A 20,575-nucleotide genomic window follows, 5' to 3' on the forward strand; every position below is an offset into this window, starting at 1 on the left:
GCCCAATAGTGGGATTGCTGGGTCATATGGTAATTCTATTTTGAGTTTTTTAAGGAATCTCCATACTGTTCTCCATAGTGGCTATATCAATTTACACTCCCACCAGCAGTGCAAGAGGGTTCCTTTTCTCCACACCCTCTCCAGCATTTGTTGTTTGTAGATTTCCTGATGATGCCTATTCTAACTGGTGTAAGTGATACCTCATTGTAGTTTTGATTTGCATTTCTCTAATAATTAGTAATGTTGAGCAGCTTTTCATGTGCCTCTTGGCTATCTGTATGACTTCTTTGGAGAGATGTCTGTTTAGGTCTTCTGCCCATTTTTTGATTGGGCTGTTTGTTTTTTTTAATATTGAGCTGCATGAGCTGTTTATATATTTTGGAGATTAATCCTTTATCCATTGATTCATTTGCAAATATTTTTCCCATTCTGAGGATTGTCTTTTTGTTTCGTTTATAGTTTCCTTTGCTGTGCAAAAGCTTTTAAGTTTCATTAGGTCCCATTTGTTTATTTTTGTTTTTATTTCCATTACTCTAGGAGGTGGGTCATAAAAGATCTTGCTGTCATTTATGTCAAAGAGCATTCTTCCTATGTTTTCCTCTAAGAGTTTTATAGTGTCTGGTCTTACATTTAGGTCTTGAATCCATTTTGAGTTTATTTTGGTGTATGGTGTTAGGGAGTGTTCTAATTTCATTCTTTTACATGTAGCTGTCCAGTTTTCCCAGCACCACTTGTTGAAGAGACTGTCTTTTCTCTATTGTATATCCTTACCTCCTTTGTTGTAGATTAGTTGATCATAGGTGCGTGGGTTTATCTCTGAGCTTTCTATCCTGTTCCGTTGATGTATATTTCTGTTTTTGTGCCAGTACCATATTGTCTTCATTACTGTAGCTTTGTGGTATAGTCTGAAGTCAGGGAGTCTGATTCCTCCAGCTCTGTTTTTTTCCCTCAAGTCTGCTTTGGCTATTCGGGGTCTTTTCTGTCTGCACAGAAATATTAAGATTTTTTGTTCTAATTCTGTAAAAAAAAAAAAATGCCACTGGTAATTTGATAGGGATTGCACTGAATCTGTAGATTGCTTTGGGTAGTATAGTCATTTTCACAATGTTGATTCTTCCAATCCAAGAACATGGTATATCTCTCCATCTGTTGCTATCATCTTTAATTTCTTTCATCAGTGTCTTATAATTTTCTGCATACAGGTCTTTTGTCTCCCTAGGTAGGTTTATTCCTAGATATTTTATTCTGTTTGTTGCAATGGTAAATGGGAGTGTTTCCTTAATTTCTCTTTCAGATTTTTCATCATTAGTGTATAGGAATGCAAGAGATTTCTGTGCATTAATTTTGTATCTTGCTACTTTACCTGATTCATTCATTAGCTCTAGGAGTTTTCTGGTGGCATCTTTAGGATTCTCTATGTATAGTATCATGTCATCTGCAAACAGTGACAGTTTTACTTCTTCTTTTCCAATTTATATTCCTTTTATTTCTTTTTCTTCTCTGATTGCCGTGGCTAGGAATTCCAAATTTATGTTGAATAATAGTGGCGAGAGTGGACATTGTTGTCTTCTTCCTGACCTTAGAGGAAATGCTTTCAGTTTTTCACCATTGAGAATGATGTTTGCGCTGGGTTTGTTGTATATGGCCTTTATTATGTTGAGGTAGGTTCCCTCTATGCCCACTTTCTGGAGAGTTTTTATCATAAATGGGTGTTGAATTTTGTCAAAAGCTTTTTCTGCATCTATTGAGATGATCATATGGTTTTTATTCTTCAATTTGTTAATATGGTATATCACACATATTAATTGATTTGCATTATACTGAAGAATCCTTGCATCCCTGGGATAAATCCCACTTGACCTTGGTGTATGATCCTTTTAATGTGTTGTTGGATTCTGTTTCCTAGTATTTTATTGAGGATTTTTGCATCTATATTCATCGGTGATATTGGTCTGTAATTTTCTTTTTTTGTACTATCTCTGTCTGGTTTTGGTATCAGGGTGATGGTGGCCTCTTAGAATGAGTTGAGAGTGTTCCTTTCTCTGCAAGTTTTTGGAAGAGTTTGAGAAGGATGAGTGTTAGCTCTTCTCTAAACATTTGATAGAATTCACCTGTGAAGCCATCTGGTCCTGGACTTTTGTTTGTTGGAAGATTTTTAATCACAGTTTCAATTTTATTACTTGTGATTAGTCTGTTCATATTTTGTTTCTTCCTGGTTCAGTCTTGGGAGGTTATACCTTTCTAAGAATTTGTCCATTTCTTCCAGGTTGTCCATTTTATTGGCATAGAGTTGCTTGTAGTAGTCTCTTATGATGCTTTGTATTTCTGCAGTGTCCATTGTAACTTCTCCTCTTTCATTTCTAATTTTATTGATTTGAGTCCTCTACCTCTTTTTCTTCATGCGTCTGGCTAAAGGTTTATCAATTTTGTTTATCTTCTCAAAGAACCAGCTTTTAGTTTCATTGATTTTTGCTATTTTTTCTTTGTTTCTATTTCATTTATTTCTGATCTGATCTTTATGATTTCCTTCCTTCTGCTAACTTTGGGGTTTTTTTGTTCTTTCTGTAGTTCCTTTAGGTGTAAGGTTAGAGTGTTTATTTGAGATTTTTCTTGTTTCTTGAGGTAGGCTTGTATAGCTATAAACTTCCATCTTAGAACTGCTTTTGCTGCATCCCATAGGTGTTGGATCATCGTGTTTTCATTGTCATTTGTCTCTAGGTATTTTTTGATTTCCTCTTTGATTTCTTCAGTGATCTCTTGGTTATTTAGTAATGTATTGTTTAGCCTCCATGTGTTTGTGTTTTTTGCGTTTTTTTTTTTCCCTGTAACTGATTTCTAATTTCATAGCATTGTGGTCGGAAGAGATGCTTGATATGATTTCAGTTTTCTTAAATTTACTGAGTCTTGATTTGTGACCCAAGGTGTGATCTATCCTGGAGAATGTTCCGTGTGCACTTGAGAAGAAAGTGTAATATGCTGTTTTTGGATGGAATGTCCTGTAGATGTCATTTAAATCTATCTGGTCTAAAGAAAAAGCTTGTGTTTCCTTATCAGTTTTCTGTCTGGATGATCTATTAGTGTAAGTGAAGTGTTAAAGCCCACCCTATTGTGTTACTGTCAATTTCCTCTTTAATAGCTGTTAGCAGTTGCCTTATGTATTGAGGTGCTCCTATGTTGAGTGCATATTTATTTATAATTGTTGTATCTTCTTCTTAGATTGATCCCTTGATCATTATGTAGTGTCCTTCCTTGTCTCTTATAACATTCTTTTTTTTTAAGTCTATTTTATCTGACATGGGTATTGCTATTCCAGCTTTCTTTTGATTTCCATTTGCATGGAATATCTTTTTCCATCCCCTCACTTTCAGGCTGTATCGGTCCCTAGGTCTGAAGTGGGTCTCTTGTAGACAGCATGTATATGGGTCTTAATTTTGTATCCATTCAGTGAGCCTGTGTCTTCTGCTTGGGGCATTTAATACATTCACGTTTAAGGTAATTATCGGTATGTATGTTCCTATTACCATTTTCTTAATTGTTATGGGGTTTTTTCCTAGGCCCTTTTCTTTTGTGTTTCCCTCTTAGAGAAGTTCCTTTAACATTTGTTGTGGAGCTGGTTTGGTGGTGCTGAATTCTCTTAGCTTTTGCTTGTCTGTAAAGCTTTTGATTTCTCCGTTGAATCTGAAAGAGATCCTGCCGGGTAGAGTAATCTTGGTTGTAGGTTCTTCCCTTTCATCACTTCAAATATATCTTGCCACTCCCTTTTGCCTTGTAGAGTTTCTGCTGAAAAATCAGCTGTTAAGCTTATGGGAGTTCCCTTGTATGTTATTTGTCATTTTTCCCTTGTTGCTTTCCATAATTTTTCTTTGTCTTTAATTTTTGTCAATTTGATTACTATGTGTCTCAGCATGTTTCTCCTTGGGTTTATCCTGCCTGGACTCTCTGTGCTTCCTGGACTTGGGTGGCTGTTTCCTTTCCCACGTTAGGGAAGTTTTCGACTATAATCTCTTCAGATATTTTCTCGGGTCCTTTCTCTCTCTCTTCTCCTTCTGGAACCCCTATAATGTGAATGTTGGTGTGTTTAATGTTGTTCCAGAGATCTCTTAGGCTGTCCTCATTTTTTTTCATTCTTTTTTATTTATTCTGTTCCTCAGCAGTGAATTCCACCATTCTGTCTTCCAGGTCACTTATCCGTTCTTCTGCCTCAGTTATTCTGCTATTGATTCCTTCTAGTGTAGTTTTTTTTTTTTTAAACATCTTTATTGGGGTATAATTGCTTTACAATGGTGTGTTAGTTTCTGCTTTATAACAAAGTGAATCAGTTATACATATACATATGTTCCCATATTTCTTCCCTCTTGCGTCTCCCTCCCTCCCACCCTCCCTATCCCACCCCTCCAGGCTGTCACAAAGCACCGAGCCAATATCCCTGTGCTATGCGGCTGCTTCCCACTAGCTATCTACCTTACTACGTTTGTTAGTGTGTATATGTCCATGACTCTCTCTCGCCCTGTCACAGCTCACCCTTCCCCCTCCCCATAACCTCAAGTCCGTTCTCTAGTAGGTCTGCGTCTTTATTCCTGCCTTACCCCTAGGTTCTTCATGACATTTTTTCCCCTTAAATTCCATATAAATGTGTTAGCATATGGTATTTGTCTTTTTCTTTCTGACTTACTTCACTCTGTATGACATACTCTAGGTCTATCCACCTCATTACAAATAGCTCAATTTCGTTTCTTTTTATGGCTGAGTAATATTCCATTGTATATATGTGCCACATCTTCTTTATCCATTCATCCGATGACGGGCACTTAGGTTGTTTCCATCTCCGGGCTATTGTAAATAGAGCTGCAATGAACATTTTGGTACATGACTCTTTTTGAATTTTGGTTTTCTCAGGGTATATGCCCAGTAGTGGGATTGCTGGGTCATATGGTAGTTCTATTTGTAGTTTTTTAAGGAACCTCCATACTGTTCTCCATAGAGGCTGAACCAATTCACATTCCCACCAGCAGTGCAAGAGTGTTCCCTTTTCTCCACACCCTCTCCAGCATTTACTGTTTCTAGATTTTTTTGATGATGGCCATTCTGACTGGTGTGAGATGATATCTCATTGTAGTTTTGATTTGCATTTCTCTAATGATTAATGATGTTGAGCATTCTTTCATGTGTTTGTTGGCAGTCTGTATATCTTCTTTGGAGAAATGTCTGTTTAGGTCTTCTGCCCATTTGTGGATTGAGTTGTTTGTTTTTTTGTTATTGAGCTGCATGAGCTGCTTGTAAATTTTGGAGATTAATCCTTTGTCAGTTGCTTCATTTGCAAATATTTTCTCCCATTCTGAGTGTTGTCTTTTGGTCTTGTTTATGGTTTCCTTTGCTGTGCAAAAGCTTTGAAGTTTCATTAGGTCCCATTTGTTTATTTTTGTTTTTATTTCCATTACTCTAGGAGGTGGGTCAGAAAGGATCTTGCTGTGATTTATGTCATAGAGTGTTCTGCCTATGTTTTCCTCTAAGAGTTTGATAGTTTCTGGCCTTACATTTAGGTCTTTAATCCATTTTGAGCTTACTTTTGTGTATGGTGTTAGGGAGTGATCTAATCTCATACTTTTACATGTACCTGTCCAGTTTTCCCAGCACCACTTATTGAAGAGGCTGTCCTTTCTCCACTGTACATTCCTGCCACCTTTATCAAAGATAAGGTGTCCATATGTGCGTGGGTTTATCTCTGGGCTTTCTATCCTGTTGCATTGATCTATCTTTCTGTTTTTGTGCCAGTACCATACTGTCTTGATTACTGTAGCTTTGTAGTATAGTCTGAAGTCAAGGAGCCTGATTCCTCCAGCTCCTTTTTTCGTTCTCAAGATTGCTTTGGCTATTCGGGGTCTTTTGTGTTTCCATACAAATTGCAAAATTTTTTGTTCTAGTTCTGTGAAAAATGCCAGTGGTAGTTTGATAGGGATTGCATTGAATCTGTAGATTGCTTTGGGTAGTAGAGTCATTTTCACAATGTTGATTCTTTCAATCCAAGAACATGGTATATCTCTCCATCTATTTGTATCATCTTTAATTTCTTTCATCAGTGTCTTATAATTTTCTGCATACAGGTCTTTTGTCTCCTTAGGTACGTTTATTCCTAGATATTTTATTCTTTTTGTTGCAGTGGTAAATGGGAGTGTTTTCTTGATTTCACTTTCAGATTTTTCATCATTAGTATATAGGAATGCCAGAGATTTCTGTGCATTAATTTTGTATCCTGCCACTTTACCAAATTCATTGATTAGCTCTAGTAGTTTTCTGGTAGCATCTTTAGGATTCTCTATGTATAGGATCATGTCATCTGCAAACAGTGACAGCTTTACTTCTTCTTTTCCGATTCGGATTCCTTTTATTTCCTTTTCTTCTCTGATTGCTGTGGCTAAAACTTCCAAAACTATGTTGAATAAGAGTGGTGAGAGTGGGCAACCTTGTCTTGTTCCTGATCTTAGTGGAAATGCTTTCAGTTTTTCACCATTGAGGATGATGTTTGCTGTGGGCTTGTCATATATGGCCTTTATTATGTTGAGGAAAGTTCCCTCTATGCCTACTTTCTGCAGGGTTTTTATCATAAATGGGTGTTGAATTTTGTCAAAAGCTCTCTCTGCATCTATTGAGATGATCATATGGTTTTTCTCCTTCAATTTGTTAATATGGTGTATCATGTTGATTGATTTGCATATACTGAAGAATCCTTGCATTCCTGGGATAAACCCCACTTGATCATGGTGTATGATCCTTTTAATGTGCTGTTGGATTCCGTTTGCTAGTATTTTGTTGAGAATTTTTGCATCTATGTTCATCAGTGATATTGGCCTGTAGTTTTCTTTCTTTGTGACATCCTTGTCTGGTTTTGGTATCAAGGTGATGGTCGCCTCATAGAAGGAATTTGGGAGTGTTCCTCCCTCTGCTATATTTTGGAAGAGTTTGAGAAGGATAGGTGTTAGCTCTTCTCTAAATGTTTCATAGAATTCGCCTGTGAAGCCATCTGGTCCTGGGCTTTTGTTTGTTGGAAGATTTTTAATCACAGTTTCAATTTCAGTGCTTGTGATTGGTCTGTTCATATTTTCTGTTTCTTCCTGATTCAGTCTTGGCAGGTTGTGCATTTCTAAGAATTTGTCCATTTCATCCAGATTGTCCATTTTATTGGCATAGAGTTGCTTGTAGTAATCTCTCATGAACTTTTGTATATCTGCCGTGACAGTTTTTACTTCTCCTTTTTCTTTTCTAATTCTATTGATTTGAGTCTTCTCCCTTTTTTCTTGATGAGTCTGGCTAGTGGTTTATCTATTTTGTTTATCTTCTCAAAGAACCAGCTTTTAGTTTTATTGATCTTTGCTATTGTTTCCTTCATTTCTTTTTCATTTATTTCTGATCTGATTTTTATGATTTCTTTCCTTCTGCTAGCTTTGGGGTTTTTTTCTTCTTCTTTCTCTAATTGCTTGAGGTGCAAGGTTAGGTTGTTTATTCGAGATGTTTCCTGCTTCTTAAGGTGGGCTTGTATTGCTATAAACTTCCCCCTTAGAACTGCTTTTGCTGCATCCCATAGGTTTTGGGTCATTGTGTCTCCATTGTCATTTGTTTCTAGGTATTTTTTGATTTCCTCTTTGATTTCTTCAGTGATCACTTCATTATTAAGTAGTGTATTGTTTAGCCTCCATGTGTTTGTATTTTTTACAGGTCTTTTCCTGTAATTGATATCTAGTCTCATGGCGTTGTGGTCAGAAAAGATACTTGATACAATTTCAATTTTCTTAAATTTACCAAGGCTTGATTTGTGACCCAAGATACGATCTATCCTGGAGAATGTTCCATGAGCACTTGAGAAAAATGTGTATTCTGTTGTTTTTGGATGGAATGTCCTATAAATAAGTCCATGTTGTTTAATGTATCATTTAAAGCTTGTGTTTCCTTATTTATTTTCATTTTGGATGATCTGTCCATGGATGAAAGTGGGGTGTTTAAGTCCCCTACTATGAATGTGTTACTGTCGAGTTCCCCTTTTATGGCTGTTAGTATTTGCCTTATGTATTGAGGTGCTCCTATGTTGGGTGCATAAATATTTACAGTTGTTATATCTTCTTCTTGGATCAATCCCTTGATCATTATGTAGTGTCCTTCTTTGTCTCTTTTAATAGTCCTTATTTTAAAGTCTATTTTGTCTGATATGAGAATTGCTACTCCAGCTTTCTTTTGGTTTCCATTTGCATGGAATATCTTTTTCCATCCCCTTACTTTCAGTCTGTATGTGTCTCTAGGTCTGAAGTGGGTCTCTTGTAGACAGCATATATAAGGGTCTTGTGTTTGTATCCATTCAGCCAATCTGTGTCTTTTGGTGGGAGCATTTAGTCCATTTACATTTAAGGTAATTATCGATATGTATGTTCCTATTCCCATTTTCTAAATTGTTTTGCGTTCGTTATTGTAGGTCTTTTCCTTCTCATGTTTCTTGTCTAGAGAAGTTCCTTTAGCATTTGTTGTAAAGCTGGTTTGGTGGTGCTGAACTCTCTCAGCTTTTGCTTGTCTGTAAAGGTTTTAATTTCTCCATCAAATCTGAATGAGATCCTTGCTGGGTAGAGTAGTCTTGGCTGCAGGTTTTTCTCCTTCATCACTCTCAGTATGTCCTGCCACTCCCTTCTGGCTTGTAGGGTTTCTGCTGAGAGATCAGCTGTTAACCTTATGGGGATTCCCTTATGTGTTATTTGTTGTTTTTCCCTTGCTGCTTTTAATATGCTTTCTTTGTATTTAATTTTTGACAGTTTGATTAATATGTGTCTTGGCGTATTTCTCCTTGGATTTATCCTGTATGGGACTCTCTGTGCTTCCTGGACTTGATTAACTATTTCCTTTCCCACATTAGGGAAGTTTTCAACTATAATCTCTTCAAATATTTTCTCTGTCCCTTTCTTTTTCTCTTCTTCTTCTGGGACCCCTATAATTTGAATGTTGGTGTGTTTAATGTTGTCCAGAGGTCTCTTAGACTGTCCTTAATTCTTTTCATTCTTTTTTCTTTATTCTGCTCTGTGGTAGTTATTTCCACTATTTTATCTTCCAGGTCACTTATCCGTACTTCTGCCTCAGTTATTCTGCTATTGATCCCATCTAGAGTACTTTTAATTTCATTTATTGTGTTGTTCATCGTTGCTTGTTTCATCTTTATTTCTTCTAGGTCCTTGTTAACTGTTTCTTGCATTTTGTCCATTCTGTTTCCAAGATTTTGGATCATCCTTACTATCATTGTTCTGATTTCCTTTTCAGGTAGACTGCCTATTTCCTCTTCATTTGTTAGGTCTGGTGCATTTTTATCTTGCTCCTTTATCTGCTGTGTGTTTTTCTGTCTTCTCATTTTGCTTATCTTACTGTGTTTGGGGTCTCTTTGCAGACTGCAGGTTCGTAGTTCCCGCTGTTTTTGATGTCTGTCTCCAGTGGCTAAGGTTGGTTCAGTGGGTTGTGTAGGCTTCCTGGTGGAGGGGACTGGTGCCTGTGTTGTGGTGGATGAGGCTGGATCTTGTCTCTCTAGTGGGCAGGTTCACGTCTGGTGGTGTGTTTTGGGGTGTCTGTGGCCTTATTATGATTTTAGGCAGCCTCTCTGCTAATGGGTGGGGTTGTGTTCCTGTTTTGCTAGTTGTTTGGCATAGGTTGTCCAGCACTGTGGCTTGCTGGTCGTTGAGTGAAGCTGGGTGCTGGTGTTAAGATGGAGGTCTCTGGGAGATTTTCGCTGTTTGATATTATGTGGAGCTGGGAGGTCTCTTGTTGACCAGTGTCCTGAAGTTGGCTCTCCTATCTCAGAGGCAGAGCCCTGACTCCTGGCTGGAGCACCAAGAGCCTTTCATCCACATGGCTCAGAATAAAAGGGAGAAAAAGTAGAGAGAATTAGTAGAAGTATGAGGAAAGAAAGAAGGAAAGGAGGGAAGGAAGGAAGCAAGGGAGGAAGGAAGAAAGAAAGAAGCAAAGAAGGAAAGGCAAGAAGGAAAGAAAGGAGGGAGGGAGGAAGGAAGGAAGGAGGGAAAGAAGGAAAGGCAAGAAGGAAAGAAAGGAGGGAGGGAGGAAGGAAGGAAGGAGGGAAAGAAGGAAAAAAGACAGAAAGAAAGAAGATACAGTAAAAATAAAGTATAATAAAGTTATGGAATTAAAAAATTCTTATTTAGAAAAAAAAGGGACGGGTAGAACCTTAGGACAAATGTTGGAAGCAAAGCTATACAGACAAAATCTTACACAGAAGCATACACATACACCCTCACTAAAAGAGGTAAAGGGGGAAAAATCATAAATCTTGCTCTCAGAGACCACCTCCTCAATTTGGGATGATTCGTTGTCTAAAGGAGGGAAGGAAGGAAGGAAAGAAAGAAAGAAAGAACGAAGGTAAAGTATAATAACGTTATTAAAATTAATAAGAAAAAAATTTTTTAAAAAACCATGGACGGATAGAACCCTAGGACAAATGGTGGAAGCAAGACTATACAGACAAGATCTCACACAGAAGCATACACATACACATTCACAAAAAGAGGAAAAGGGAAAAAAAATCATAGATCTTGCTCCTAGAGTCTACTTCCTTAACTTGGGATGATTGGTTGTCTATTCAGGTATTCCACAGATGCAGGGTATATCAAGTTGATTGTGGAGCTTTAATCCGCTGCTTCTGAGGCTGCTGGGAGAGATTTCCCTTTCTCTTCTTTGTTCTCACAGCTCACCGGGGCTCAGCTTTGGATTTGGCCCTGCCTCTGCGTGTAGGTCGCTGGAGGGCGTCTGTTTTTTGCTCAGGCAGGACGGGGTTAAAGGAGCCGCTGATTCGGGGGCTCTGGCTCACTCAGGCCGGGGGGGAGGGAGGGGCACGGAGTGCGGGGCGGGCCTGCGGCGGCAAAGGCCGGCGTGACTTTGCACCAACCTGAGGCCCGCCGTGCGTTCTCCCGGGGAAGTTGTCCCTGGATCCCGGGAACGTGGCAGTGGCGGGCTGCACAGGCTCCGTGGAAGAGGGGTGTGGAGAGTGACCTGTGCTCGCACACAGGCCCCTTGGTGGCGGCAGCAGCAGCCTTAGCGTCTCCTGCCCGTCTCTGGGGTCCGCGCTTTTAGCCGTGGCTCGTGCCCGTCTCTGGGGTCCGCGCTTTTAGCCGCGGCTCGCGCCTGTCTGTGGAGTTCCTTTAAGCAGCGTTCTTAAACCCCTCTCCTCACGCACCAGGAAACGAAGAGGGAAGAAAAAGTCTCTTGCCTCTTCGGCAGGTGCAGACTTTTCCCCGGACTCCCTCCCGGTTAGCCGTGGTGCACTAACCCCTTCAGGCTATGTTCAAGCTGCCAACCCCAGTCCTCTCCCTGCGCTCCGTCCGAAACCGAAACCCGAGCCTCAGAGCCTCAGCTCGAAGCCCCGCCCGCCCCGGCGGGTGAGCAGACAAGCCTCTCGGGCTGGTGAGTGCCGGTCGGCACGGATTCTCTGTGCGGGAATCTCCCCGCTTTGCCCTCCGCACCCGTTGCTGTGCAGTCCTCCGCGGCTTCGAAGCTCCCCCCTCCGCCTCCCGCAGTCTCCGCCCGCGAAGGGGCTTCCTAGTTTGTGGAAACTTTTTCTCCTTCACAGCTCCCTCCCACTGGTGCAGGTGCCGTCCCTATTCTTTTGTCTCTGTTTTTTCTTTTGCCCTACCCAGGTATGTGGGGAGTTTCTTGCCTTTTGGGAGGTCTGAGGTCTTCTGCCAGCCTTCAGTAGGTGTTCTGTAGGAGCTGTTCCACGTGTAGATGTATTTCTGGTGTATCTGTGGGGAGGAAGGTGATCTCCGCGTGTTACTCTTCCGCCATCTTCGTCTCATTCCTAGTGTAGTTTTTATTTCAGTTATTGTATTGTTCATCTCTGTTTGTTTGTTCTTTAATTCTTCTAGGTGTTTGTTCTTTAATTCTTCTAGGTCTTTCTTCAATATTTCTTACACCTTCTTCATCTTTGCCTCCATTCTTTTTCCGAGGTCCTGGATCATCTTCACTATCATTATTCTGATTTCTTTTTCTGGGAGGTTGCCTATCTCCACTTCATTTAATTGTTTTTCTGGGTTTTTATCTTGTTCCTTCATCTGGTACATAGTCCTCTGCCTTTTCATTTTGTCTGTCTCTGTGAATGTGGTTTTCGATCCACAGGCTGCAGAATTGTAGTTCTTCTTGCTTCTGCTGTCTCCCCTTTCGACATGTTTTTCTATCTCCTGTATTTCCTGTAGTTGGATCTAGAGAGGCTTGATTAGATTCAGGCTTGACTTTTTTCCCCCAAGAATCCTTTGTGTGCTTTCTAGCATCATATCGGGGGCACATAATGTTCGTCTCACTTTTAGTGATGTTAATTTAAGACTGACCTGTGAGTTCAGATGCTGTCACCCTGACCCAGCCATTATAAAGTTCCCATCACCTTTGTTCCTGATTGTTTTATCAGACACTGATGATAGTTACCTAGTCCATTATTTCATTGGGGTTTAAAGTGGTTATCTTCTCATTATTTCATTTCTCTGCACTTATGCTACTGAACAGGAAAGATTTAGACTGATAGATCAGGGTTCCTAATATTTTTTTCTGTAGTGTAAAATCTGCATGTTACATGTTTCTGTTCGTAATAAGAAAATGGAAGGTGGGGTTAAAATGTCAGTAAAAGTGTTTTACTTCATATTCAGATAGAAGGTGATACGCTTAGTGAAAATCAAATAATATTACATTTTAAGTTGTTCTTTATTTAAAAATCTATACTGTGAAACATTTAGCCATTTCTTAATGTTTTATTATAGGCAATACAAGGACCTGTGGAATATGAGTGATGACAAACCCTTTCTATGTACTGCCCCTGGATGTGGCCAGGTAATATATAAATTGTTTTGTATATTCATATTTAGTAAAACACTTATGACAATATATGTTGTCATTAAAAGGATTCTTTTACAATGTTTTGTACAATTTTGGAGTTAGAATGAAAATAACCCAGAAAAATTTGGGGAAGAAATTAATTTTCCTCAATAGCACATCTGAGTTTTAAAGAATACAATCTAATATGGAAAAAAAAAAATTAAGTCTTGTAAGGGAAAGATGGAAAACCTGGAGAAAATCCAAGATTTAAAAGTATATTCATTTGACCATTATTGGTTGAAAATCATTGTGAACTGCCTAATTGGAAATCAGATATACATTATCTTTTATGAAAATTAGTTTACTTGCTGAACTCTTATGAAAAAAACTAATGTTTACCTCTGAGCATATCACTAATAATATATTAATGTTCTTAAGTATAACATCTTTAATATAGAGCATGTGTGGAAGCATTTTTAGAAAATAATATTTTAGCGTTGTTACAGAAAATAATATTTCAGTGTTTTTTAATAGGCCGTTAAATTATTAATCTGTTACTGTTATAATAATCTTAAAATAGCTATAGACACTAAGGAATGAAAGAATAAATTTAATGTGTAGTAAAATTACAGAGTACTTAAATATACAAACTCTAAATCATAAATAAGTATTAAAGTGTTTCTTTGGTTCTCATTGTTTTCTTTAGCTGATATTTTAAATGGAGGTATAATTTATATACAATAAACTGCACATACTCATAGTGTACAGTTTGATACATTTTAACATATGTATGTATCCATAAAACCACCACCACAATTAAGATAGTGAACATATTCATCATCCCCAAAAGTTTCCTCATGCTTATTTGTTATACCTCCCTCCCATCCCTGTCAACCATTGATCTGCCTTCTGTCACTATAGGTTAGTTTGTATTTTCCAGAATTTTATATAAGTGGAATCATACAGTATGTACTTTTGACTGTATTCTTTCCTTCCACATAATTAATTTACAATTTCTGCATGCTATGTGATTAGTAGTTAATTCCTTTTCATTGAGGAGCAGTATTTCCTTATTTCACCATTAGTTTATTTATTCACTTGTTTATGGACATTTGTCTTATTTCCAGTTTTTAGTTGTTACAGATAAAGCTGTTGTGAATATTTATGTATAAGTCTTTGAATGAATGCATGCTTTCTTTTCTCTTGGGTGAGTACCTAGGAGAGTAGTGGTGGGATCATATGTAATATATAATAGGAAATTGCCAAACTGCTTTCTAAAACAGAGGTGTCACTTTGCATTTCCACCAACAGTCTATGAGAGGTCCTGTTGTATCATATCTTTGCCAACATTTGGTGTCAATCTTTTAATTTTAGCCATTTTCATTGTGTGTATACTGATATATAAAGTGTTACTTTGCATTTCTTTGTTGACTGATGAAAAAATGAGCACTTTTTCATGTGCTTATTGGCTATTCGTATACTTTATTTTTTGTGAAATATCTTTTCAAATCTTCTACTTGTTTTTAAAAATTAGGTTGCCTGTCTTTTAATTATTGAGTTGTATGAGCTCTTTAAATATCCTAGGTACCAGTCTGTCATCAAATATTTCTCCAGGTCTGTGGTTTCCAACTTGATTTTCATAATAGTATCTTTTGATGAACAGATGTTTCTAATTTTAATGAAGTCTAATGTATTAATTTTTTCTCTTCTTTGGTTGTTGGTTTTTGTGACTTATCTAAGAAACTTTTGTTTAACCTTAAGTCACAAAGATATTCTCCATTGCTTTCCTCTGAAAGCTTGGTTTTTCATTTCGGTCTCTTTTGTATCTTGAATTAATTTTTGTGTATAGCGTGAGGTAGGAATTGAAGCTCGCTTTTTTTTCCATATGGTTTCTCAGATATTCCAGTGTCGTTTGTTGAAAAGATTTCCCTTTCTCCATTAAATTGCTTCATCCCCTTTATTGAAAATCAAATGATTTGTGTAAGTGTGGATCTATTTCTTAGCTTTCTATTCTGTTCCTTTCATCAGTCTGTCAACTTTTATGCCAGTACCATACTGTCTTGATTGCTTTAGCTTTACAGTAAGCCTTCCAGTCAGGTAGAGTAAGTTCTCCAATTTAGTTTTTTTTCAGGATTGTTTTGGATAGTCTTTTAATTTTAATCATTCTGGTGAGGGTATAGTGGTATCTAAAGATTTTAATTTACATGGTGTCCATGATGTTGAGCAGGATAAAGGTAGGAGTTACCAGGGTTGGTGATATTTTAGATAGGTTGGTCAGGGAATGCCTCTGTAATAAGGTGACATTTGAATAAAGATGTGGGAGCAAACCCTGCACATACCTGGGGGAAGAGTTTTCCAGACTGAAGGAACAGCAAATATAAAGTCTTGTAGGGAAGAAATGGATTTGGTGTGTTTAAAAACAGAAAGATGACTGTTGCAGCTGGAGCATATAGTGATTAATGAGGATAAGGGTAGGAGATGATGTCAGAAAGGTAGGGGAATAAAAAGAGTCCATAACCTGTAGGGCTTTTGTTGACTGTGATAAGGTATTTGGATTTTATTCAGAGAGCAAGGAAAAGCCATTGCTGAGCTAATAGTGAAAGTAGAGACTGGCAGCAGTCAGAGAGATAGTGGTGGCTTTGACTAGGTGAATAATGGACAAATAGAGAAATAGACTGATTTGACATATATTTTGGAGACATATTTTGTATACATTTTTCTATAAATTCAGGAAAGCTAAAAATTGCAATTTCTAAAATCCTTTTCAGCTAGAATTCTGGGTATGATTTTAGGTTCCACCAACCAGATTTACTCATTCTGGTAAATTACATTTACTCCTTGGATTTGGGACCAAGTTGAATGGAAAGGTGGTGTTACTCAAGTCCTCCATTTTGCTGGAATGGATTGGACAGACACAGTATGAATCTTTAATCCCTGGATTACAGCTAATACAATATGTTTCTAGAGCCAGCCTTTGGACCATGACCAGTTTTGCTGTGTTGTTCTAGGAATCATTTGTGGAAACTCAGTCTCAAACTAGTCCCTAATTCCTTGTCCTATCCTTTTCTGCTTAAAATAGTTGGAATTGTTATTTTGTGATTGAGTCTTTAGTAACATACATGCCATTTTAAATAAAAAGAATTACATTTAAATTCACTTAAGAGAGCTTCCAAATGAAGCCAACAAAAGATCAGGGGGGATTTGACTTCAGGATGAATCCAAGAAGTCGAATTAGTACCATCCAACCTTCCCCGTTTTTGGTGCCTCTGCGCCAAAACTATCCCTTCCATCTTCTGCCTCCACCCCAACTCCCAAGGCCAGGCTGTCATTTCTCCCTATCTGGGAGATAGAACCAGTGAAAGAATGACTCAGTAAAATTAGAAGAAAAAGGCAAATGGAAATGAGGTAGTCTTTAGGTCAAGAAGATATTTTAAAATTGCTGAGAAAAATTACACAATCTGTTCAAGCATATCCAGACTGTTTCTAGACACTGTTAATGGTTTGCTTCCTTAGCTGATGGGGTGAGGCAAATGGAACATTACACAGTACATCCCCGGGGTAAAGTAAGAGTTTATTCACCTCAACACCAGATCCAGAAAGTCTGGGAACTTTTTAATATTCATTGTTTAAGTTCTCGCAGCAGACTGCCTTGCACATGCCCAGTCCGTGTCCATGGCACAAATGGCCAAGAGACTGAGAGGTAGACTACCTCTTAGCCAGCCAAGAAGAGACCCTTTGTAGGGCTAAGGTCTTCTATGAACATAACAAGGGTGTTCCAGCACTTTATCAGGCCCCAAAGTCACCCATTGTTCTTCCTCATAATATATATCAGCAACATTTCCATCTAATGATCCTGCCTATAAATCAATCTATGCTTATTTTGACATTTTCTACCATAAGAATGTTTATACTTTCGGCAAAGCAGCAACCATTTTACTTCAGTGATATTAAAAGTACTCTTGCACTCTTATTAATTGCTGGTAAAAGTGCAAGATGGCACACCCCCTAGAGGGAGTTTGACAATATCTAGCAAAATTACACATGCATTTACCCTTTGACCCAACAATCCTACTTCTGGGACTCTATCCCAAAGGTGCACTGTCAAAACTATACAAAGACATATGCCCAAGGTTATTAGATATATGTTCAATATATTTTGTTACTTGTCAGTCTCTGGACAGTAGTATTCCAGGAGAATAGAAGCAAAAGCTCTAAAGCTTCTTGAAGCTTCAGTTTAGAAGTGACAGGTCATCACTTCTGCAGCATTCTGTTGATCAGTGCAAGTCACCAGACCAGCCCAGACTCAAGGGGTGGGGAAATAGATACCCTCCTCCGGATGGGAGAACCAGCCTTACCACATTGCAAAGGAAGGAGGGTACATATCATAATGGAAGGAATTTGTGGCCATATTTTACAATCTAGCACAGACAAATACTGAAATACTTAACAGGTAAAATAATTTCTGGGGATGGCCTCAAAAAAATCCATTGGGTGAATGGTGAGTAGAGATGAAATGAGATGGATCATAGGTTGATAATTGCTAAAGCTGGGTGAATGTGCAAAGGGGTTTATTACACTATTTCTTTTTAATTTACTAAAATGCAACAGAAGAAAAAGAAACCTATTGCTGAATGTAAGAACATATGTATGTATGTGCATCAGAGATTGTTTAAAAGACCTAATATTTTTTAAAAATATGAAAAACATTAAGAAGTTAGAATTGTTTTTTAGACTCCCTGTTATGAAAGGAGTTAACATTCATTTTTCCTCCTACTTCTTTCCTCTCCCTTGATGTCTGATAATAATTTTTCCATTGTCAGGGTTTGTAATACATTTTGTCTGATAATCTATAATCCCCATATTTCTTTAGTTTTACTTCTGTATTTAAATAGTATAGATAGAGAGGAAGGGTGAGAGCTAAGCTTTAAGGCACTCCAGTGTTCAGAAGTCAGAAAGAGGGGGAGGATGTAGCAGAGGAGACTGAGAAGCAAGCAGACAATGAAGAAAATTGTGTTCTGGAAGTCAAGTAGAAAAAGTATTTCAAAGTGTGGGGGAACAATGTAGTCATATAGTTGGTAGGGTAAGGTGAGAATTCAGTATTTATTATCGGATTTAGAAAAATGGGGATTATTAGACACCTTGCTAAGAGTAGCTTCAGTGAAGCAGCAGTGACAACAGTGAGATTGGAGTTAGCCTGACAAGTAAATGTGGAGAACCAGAAGTGGAGACATCATAAGATACCTTTTTCTTGGAATTTAGCTTAAAGGGAACAGTAAAATAACTGCTGGAGGAGAATTGAAGATGGAGTTTTTTTGTTTGTTTTGAATTTTAAGGTGGGACTATCACAGCATATTTGACACTGCAGAGAGAGGGACTATTGCAGGAATGGGGTCCTTAAGAGAGGATGGGATCCGGTGTTCAAGTGAAGGAACTGGCCTTAGAAAGGACCATAGACAATTTATCCATAGTAACTGAAAGTGAAAAGGCGGGAAGAGGTGTGGAAGGTTTGAATAGAGAAAAGGAAGCATATCAAAACTTAGACATACAAACATTTCTTCGATATGGTCACCATAAAAAACTACATTTCTTTTCATTCCATTACACAAAAGAAATCACCTTTAGAAGCTATGGCACATTGTTTTAAAGAGACTTGTATTACTTAGGATGCTGGCTGAAACAAAGACTCAACCTTAATAGATTGAGCAGTTTGTTCTTTATGTAATAACTGGGAAGTAGGAGTCCCAGGGCTGGCTGATTCTATAACCCTCAACATGCTACTTCCATTTTTAGCTCCATGATGGCTGTTCCAGCTCCTCACTCAAGTCCATATTCCAGCAATAAGAGAGGGAGAAGGGGAAGCAAAACACAGCATGTATACACCCATCATTTTAGGAGCATTAACTGGAAGTAATGCATATAATTTTCACTCATTCTTTTGGTCCCAGCCCAATCATATGCCCACCTAACTGCAAAGAAAGCTAGAAAGTGTGGTCTTTGTCCTGGGCAGCCAAGTGCTCACCTAAAATTCAGAAGTTCTTTTATTGAAAGAAAAAGGGTAATACATATTGAGGGACAGCTGGCGGTCCTTGTCATAGTTTTCAGAGATGATTTTGAATTTGGTAACCTAACAAAAAGTCATTTGGAGTCTGAGTCTGGTTAAGCTGGGTAATACTGAAATTACCAAAGTCTTGAGTTTAGTTAATAGTAATATATCAATGTTGGTTTCTTAGTTTTGATAAACGTACCACAGTAATGTAACATGAGAACATTGGGGAAACAAACTGAGTAATGAGTGTGTGAGAACTCTCTGTACTATTATTACAACTTTTCTGTAAACTTAAAGGTTTTCCAAAATAAAAAGTTTATTCAAAACAATAACAACAAAAAGCTCTACCTGAGAAACACAAAAAAGTTGCTTATGAACCACAGAATAGAGCTTTCAGATATTTATCAAGTGTATATATACCATGTCTATTTATTTGTGCTCCAGCTTGTTTCAAAAAGGATTTGAGGAATTAAAGTTTCATATAATAGTTGTCATAGTAATAAAAACAGTTATAACAGTAGTAACATTTTTTAACTTAGCCAGTCACTGTGCTAAGAAGCTTATGTGGGATATGTCACTTAATCCTGCAAAAGCCCTATAAAATAGGTGCTACTGGCCTCATTTTATAAGTGAGCAGTTGAACTTAAATATACTACTGAATGTCTCTCAGTCACAGAGCCTGAAAATATTGAAGATAAGTTTGAACCCAAGCCTGCTCTTGTGTTAACATTTATAGCGAAACATCCCTAAATAGAATGTTCAGGCTTCAAGGTATATTTGAATACAGGTCTTTGTATATGTTTTTTTTTCAATTAACATTAAAGGTTTTTATTTTCTCATAATTACAAAAGCATCACTGAAAATGTTGACAAAAGGAAAAAATAAAATCCAGAGAGGACTTCTGTTAACATTTGGTGTATTTCCTATATCCTTCCCCCCTTTTATTTATTCAAACAAAATTGGGATCATACTGCACATATAGTTTTGTATTCTATTTGTATGCAGATGACACTATATGTATTATGGGCATTTTGTGTGTTAATTGAAAACATGGGTTTGAGTTCCTGTGTAGTATTCTGTTGCCAGAATGTGTCCCATAATCTATTTACCCATTCCTCTTTTATGACCTAAAAATTAATTATTATGGCCTTAAAAAATCACAACATTGTGATGAGTATTCTTCTGTATTACCCTTTATATGCATCTCTAATTAATTCCTCAAAATACATTTTTAGAAATCAAATTATTGGGTGAAAATGTATACACATTTTTAAGGTTCTTCATACATTTTGCATATTGTTTTTAAAAGCTAAAACAATTTATTTTCACTAGTAATTTATCTAAGCACCGTTCTCATCATGAACACTCAAATCCTAGGTATTATTAACTATTTTTTGGCTTATATTTGTTCCCTAAGATACTTAAAATAGTCTAATCTCTATGTTATAATAATACCTTGTAACTGTTACTGGCCAAAATGATAATCCGGCTAAGGTCAGCATCATCCATTTGTTAAATCTTGCTTAGAACAGAAATGGTATAATCTCTCTCTAGATTCAAATAGTATTTCCTAGGAAATCAGAAGTTCTAATAAGAATTGATTTTAGAAACACCAATTTATTGGTGGTATTACAAATTATTTTTTGTCACTAGTAGGTGATAACATTATTCCAAATTTGAATTTCACCGTTAAAAAAC

General features: G+C 37.5%; 1 protein-coding gene across 3 annotated transcripts in view; it reads left to right on the plus strand.

The window, feature by feature from the left end:
• ATF2 (activating transcription factor 2) overlaps positions 1-20,575 on the plus strand; it is an 83,350-nt gene that overhangs the window by 19,635 nt on the left and 43,140 nt on the right. For all 3 annotated transcript variants that reach the window (XM_060016551.1, XM_060016552.1, XM_060016550.1), the window contains exon 4: positions 12,777-12,846. In XM_060016551.1, coding sequence (XP_059872534.1) covers positions 12,777-12,846 — 70 coding nt within the window. The remainder of the gene's footprint in view (positions 1-12,776; positions 12,847-20,575) is intronic.

This window comes from Delphinus delphis, chromosome 7 (assembly GCF_949987515.2).
Source record: "Delphinus delphis chromosome 7, mDelDel1.2, whole genome shotgun sequence".
Classification (NCBI taxonomy): Eukaryota; Metazoa; Chordata; class Mammalia; order Artiodactyla; family Delphinidae; genus Delphinus; species Delphinus delphis.